Below are 5,385 nucleotides of genomic sequence, written 5' to 3'. Positions count from 1 at the left end.
TGTAGGAAAAAAAATGTTTAAAGGACACCGCCTGCAAAGAAATTAAAAAGAAGACACGAACCGTAATCTAGTTTTTTTTAAAAGACAAAGTTTGTAATTCAGTCTTAAAAATAAAATTCCAACATTAGAATCATAACCTTGAATTATGAAGAGACAACTTTTATACGTGACCATCAAAAGTGGATGGTACTTAAGACCCACATTTTCATACGGGCCCCACCCACCCGGATGCTTACATCATCCTCGCGGCCTAAATATTACTATAAATACAAATATTAATATTTAATATTATAAATCTGTTCCCGATGCACACTGTCCACTTTCTCATATTGATATTCATATCCCCAAATAAACAAACCACACTCACTCAAGTTCTTTCTTCTTTAACCTAGGGTTTCATATTCAATCACTCTTCTCGCTTCCTCATTCTTAATTACCCACGTTTTGCTCTTTCTTTCTATCCAATTCCGGTCAATCGAGGTAAAATTTCACTTATTTAATTGATTAAGATACTCAGTTTGACTGATGTTTAGATTTTTAGTGTAAAGATTGGAAATTGAATTGTGGGTTTTGTTCGTAGAGTAGATGAGCTTAATTGTTTGAAATTTTATAGGATATTTTGCTATTTTTGGCTAGTTTTTTTGATTCTTGATTTGTAAAGTTTGACTTTTGTTAGGTACTGCTATTTGTTGTGGCTGTTGTGTGATGGATGACAATCGTGAATACGGTCTGAATCAAGGGTACGGTCAGTCGGAGGTTGTTAAAGTGTCGGATAATAATAATGATTATGATGATGAAGTAGAAGATGAGGAAGAAGAAGAACAGGACGAGGCAAATGTCGGTGATAATGAATTGAACGAAACTAAGCAGAATGGGGACGGTGTTGACGATGATGATGATCGATATGACGACGACGATGATGGTGGAGATGATGATGATGATGTGAATCAGCAAAGGCATCCGAAGAAACGGAAGTTGAAGAGCTTGTTATCGAGTTATGAGTTTGCACCTCGGGTCCCGCCTCCTACTTCTGCGCCAAAACCGTCTTTCGGTGGGAGGAACACGCTTACGGACTGGAGTGAGCACGAGACGTTTGTGTTGTTAGACGCTTGGGGTGAACGGTATTTAAAATGTGGAAGGAAGAGTCTTAGATCTGATGAATGGTTAGAAGTTGCAGACAGAGTTTCACAGCAGTCGAAGCTTGAAAGAACCGATTCTCAATGTAGAAACCGTTTGGATACGTTAAAGAAAAAATACAAAAAGGAGAAAGCCAGTTTAAACTCGGGCAAAATTGTAACTACCAAATGGGTATATTTCAAGAAAATGGATATGTTACTGTCGTCAGGCGGGAGTGCTTTAAAAAACCCTAGTGTTAGTTTAAATATCCGGAACGGTGTGAATGAAACGAGGGGTATTTCGGGTAATTCGTATTCTCACGATGGCGAAGACGTTGACGACGACGACGATGATGAATCAGATACGCTTCCAGTTCCACCCAAGAAACTAAAGCCCAAAACTTCATTCAAATTGCTTGCAGATTCGATTAATAAATTCAGCGAGATATATGAAAAGATTGAAAATAACAAGATTCAGCAGATGATAGAGCTGGAGAAAATGAAGATGGATTTTCATAAAGATTTGGAGTTGCAGAAACGACAAATACTTGATAGAGCACAAGCCGAGATTACAAAAGTAAGACAAGGAGATTACGAAGATAATGATGTTTCTGCTGAAAACATTAGCGGGTAATGTATCTTTTGACCATATTTACTTGTTAACACATATGAACTTGTTGTGTAATATCTAGGATGCGACTATTTTCGGATTCTAAGCAATAAATGGATGTATAATAAAGTATATCCTTGTCATCTGTTGCTTAATTTGTTACAAAATTGTTGTTCCATAAAGATCCTCTTGATGAATGATGATATTCTTTCTTTAGATTGTGTGATTATTAAGCATCTTATCATTTTCAGTAATTCACTTTGTATCTATTTTTTACAGAGTTTTGACTTTTATATTGCTATGTTGTTACTCTTTTTAGAGAAGTAAGTGTCATGTTAATTAAATGTGCATATTAATATTACAACCTCATAAGGTTATTGAGCAAAAAGGCATACCAGATAACAAAAGCTATCAAGATTAGAACTTTTATTTCTATGCTAGTCTGTCTAGCTGATCCTTGTGTAAACTAATCTGAGTAACACCAAAGATTCAAAAACTGTCATGAGACAGACAGGTCTGACTATCGATCACTAACCAGGCAACCATCATAATCGAGGTTGGCTTTCTTAATGGTTTTTCGAGCTCGGTACGTTTATTATTTATCAAGTTTGAGTTCGGCTCATGCATAATTATTTATATATTTTTTCAAGGATGGTTACATTTAGTCAATTTCTACAGTGATTGTATGCATATAAACTGTTCTGAGTGAAATGTCAAGCATTGTTATATGATGGAGAATATAAAGAATTTGTCTGCCTAGTGATGAAGAATGTCAAACTTTAGAGGCAAAAAGTCGTCTTATAAAGAAATCAGCCTTCTAGTTGGACCCATGAGCTAATCGAAGGGACGTACCTTTGATTCCCCACCTAAATGTACAGAGGAAGAATCATTGACCTTATGTCCAATGACATGGGTCCGATGATGGTCAAGACTTGAGTTCTCGTGGTCTTAAGGCTGAAAATTAGATGGTTTGGTTTGGTTTAACCAAACTAATGAAACTATTCGTACAGGAGTTACCAGTAAAGATGGTTCAAATTTACATTCAAGATGAAAAAGATTTGCTAAATCAATATTTTTTGGGTGATTAAGTTAAATATCTTCAATAACAAAAGTAAAAAAGCACCTGTTCCAATACACCAATCTGTTAATATTAACTTTTTGGGACACTTTATATAACAATTTTATTTTGTATGTGTGTTCTCTCTTAAGAAATTTTTTATTTTATTTTTTTTTAGTATCGGAGTGATGATCATATATTTTATATTACTTTACCATTAAATTCAAAACGATTACAAGAAAATGACAGGCAAACGGAAAACAAGCTGCGTTACAACCTCCTTTTGAATAGCAAAACCAATCCTACTAAAAACAAAGTCAATCTTAAAATTACAAAGTAAAGCATACAAGAACTTGAAACACTTGCTTCGCTGGATCCACTATAGGTAATCAGATTTTGTTTCAATTTTCGGCTTTAAAAAATTATCTTCCCTTAAACCTGGGAAAACCGATTTAGCCCATTAGAAAACCAAAGAAACCGAATTGAACAACAAAAAATATCCATCCATGAAAAACAATAAAAAAAAACAAAAAACACAGTAAATATCTTAATCCCCCTTTTATTTCATGACTAATCCCCCCTTTTTATTTCATGAACACAGAACTCATCCACATAAGAATTCCACCAACATGTTACATACAACATAATCTCAAAACTGAAATAAAGTTAAATGCTCTAATCTTGAGGTAACCTCTATAAAGGACTGTGTTTTTCATGACTAATATTAAACTGATGCAGGTGTCTTTGTATTGACCGACTTCAACACTTCTTCACCCATCTCTTTGCATCCAACCAAAACCTGCACGGGACTGCGATTAATATTTGTATTAAAATGATAAAAACACACTTTGAGAAAAGTACATACGTTTCCATCAGAGTAAATGTCACCCGTACGGTACCCTCTATCTAAAGTATTGAGCACAGCAGACTCAATCCTCTCGGCTGCTTTCACTTCACCCAAACCATATTTCAAAAGCATTGCAGCACTCAGTATGGTTGCCAATGGGTTTGCTTTATCCTACATAATAATAAAAACAATATTTCCATATTTAATAATTAACAAAAATTTATGCATCAAATTTCAAATGACGAATAATTAGATACCTGTCCAGCAATATCAGGAGCAGAACCATGAATGGGTTCAAACAGTCCCGGTCCCTACACACAAACACAACAAAAGTAAACCAGTCAGTTGAATTCATATGTTCATATTGATTGTTTTATGATTTATCAAACTGTGATTGTGGGCCTCGCTAGTTCATACCGATTCACCAAGGCTAGCGGACGGAAGCATCCCGATACTTCCGGTGATCATTGATGCTTCATCTGATAAAATATCGCCAAATATGTTATTTGTAACGATTGTGTCAAACTGCAAATAGAAGATGTTATGAGTTGATTTTCAATTCCCTTTGTATTGGGTCGAACTGCAATTTTGACTAATGGTTAGGTCAATCCGTCCATCCGGGCTATGTTTTTATCTCTAATGGGTCAAAAAGATGGATAAAAGTGTAAGGGGTCAGCCCAACCCAAGCCAATTTGACCATTCTAGAAAACTAAAAAAGGGCAACTTTGCCTAATGATCAGGTCAATCCAGTTTGTGTGTTTTATCTCTAACAAGTCAAACGGGTCAAAAAGATAGGCAAAAGTGCAACCGTTCAGCCAGACCCTACATGTTTCGACTTTTGACCCATTCCGGGTTATGTTTTATCCCTAACGGGTCAAACGAGTCAACAAACTAGGTAAAATTGTAACGGGTCAAAAAGCCAAGCCAACCCAACCCAACCCGTTTCAGAAAACTAGGGAAAAAAAATTTCTAATGGTCAGGTCAGCCCAGGTTACATATTTAGTGAGTCAAAAAGAAGAGCAAAAAAACCTGTTTGACACAAAAAATCCCGGTTATTTTTTATCTAACGAGTCAAAAATATAGATAAATGTAAAACTGTGATGGGTCGAGCCGACCTGTTTTAGAAAACTGAAAAAGGCAACTTTGACAAATGGTCATATCAATCCAGGCAATGCTTTATCTCTAACGAGTCAAAAATGTGTAATGACACGTTTTGACATGTTTTAGAAAATCACCTGTTTGGGGTTTCGGACAAGCTGCATGGCTGCGTTGTCGACGTACATGTGGGTGAGTTCAACATCAGGGTATTCTTCAGCTATTGCTATTACTCTTTTCCTCCAAAGCATCGATGCCTGCTCGATTATACCCAAATAAACTACTTAAAAGAATCGAAAACAAGTAACAAAAAATAAAACTATACATATGAGTTCAATTTCAATCAGTAATGGAACTTTGGAATAATTTTATTTTCCATAAATAAAAATCAGATATTGGTACCTCAAGGACATTTGCTTTGTCAACAGAACAAAGTTTGCCACCACGTTTATGAGCTGTCTCAAATGCAATGCGAGCAATGCGGTCAATCTGGTCGGGTTGAGACAAAAGAAAGTAATTTGTATTTCATTTCATTTATTTAAAACACCAACATTTCAATGAAATTCAGGATTGAGAAAAGTGACCTCGTATGCTGCATAAACCTCGGTGTTGAAGCCAATCTCCTCACCATTTTCATTGGTTCCAAATCCCCTTGGTTTTC

The 5,385-nt window shown here is 35.7% G+C and overlaps 2 protein-coding genes across 2 annotated transcripts; one reads left to right on the top strand and one right to left on the bottom strand.

The window, feature by feature from the left end:
• The first annotated feature begins 290 nt into the window (after positions 1 to 290).
• On the top strand, positions 291 to 1,949 carry LOC143588822 (trihelix transcription factor ENAP2-like). Its single transcript, XM_077069735.1, has 2 exons — positions 291 to 480; positions 677 to 1,949. The coding sequence occupies exon 2, from the start codon at positions 706 to 708 to the stop codon at positions 1,747 to 1,749; it is 1,044 nt and encodes a 347-aa protein (XP_076925850.1). The 5' UTR covers positions 291 to 480; positions 677 to 705; the 3' UTR covers positions 1,750 to 1,949.
• Positions 1,950 to 3,371: 1,422 nt separating this feature from the next.
• Positions 3,372 to 5,377, bottom strand: LOC143588829 (3-isopropylmalate dehydrogenase 2, chloroplastic-like; the record flags this gene model as incomplete). Its single annotated transcript, XM_077069743.1, has 7 exons — positions 3,372 to 3,581; positions 3,648 to 3,800; positions 3,887 to 3,940; positions 4,047 to 4,154; positions 4,865 to 4,981; positions 5,127 to 5,213; positions 5,309 to 5,377. Coding segments are annotated over 7 exons (663 nt in total), but the record flags the coding sequence as incomplete, so codon positions are not given.
• Between the last annotated feature and the right edge of the window lie 8 nt (positions 5,378 to 5,385).

Source organism: Bidens hawaiensis, unplaced genomic scaffold, assembly GCF_021521415.1.
Source record: "Bidens hawaiensis isolate Kalapana, Puna unplaced genomic scaffold, B.hawaiensis_p1.1 tig00036798_1, whole genome shotgun sequence".
Taxonomy (NCBI): domain Eukaryota; kingdom Viridiplantae; phylum Streptophyta; class Magnoliopsida; order Asterales; family Asteraceae; genus Bidens; species Bidens hawaiensis.
The sequence above is the reverse complement of the archived record's forward strand: the minus strand, read 5'-3'. Positions and strand labels throughout refer to the sequence as shown.

Bases quoted from the DNA above. Each gene is read 5' to 3' on its own strand.
- LOC143588822 (XM_077069735.1), top strand. From the start codon at position 706: ATGGATGACAATCGTGAATACGGTCTGAATCAAGGGTACGGTCAGTCG.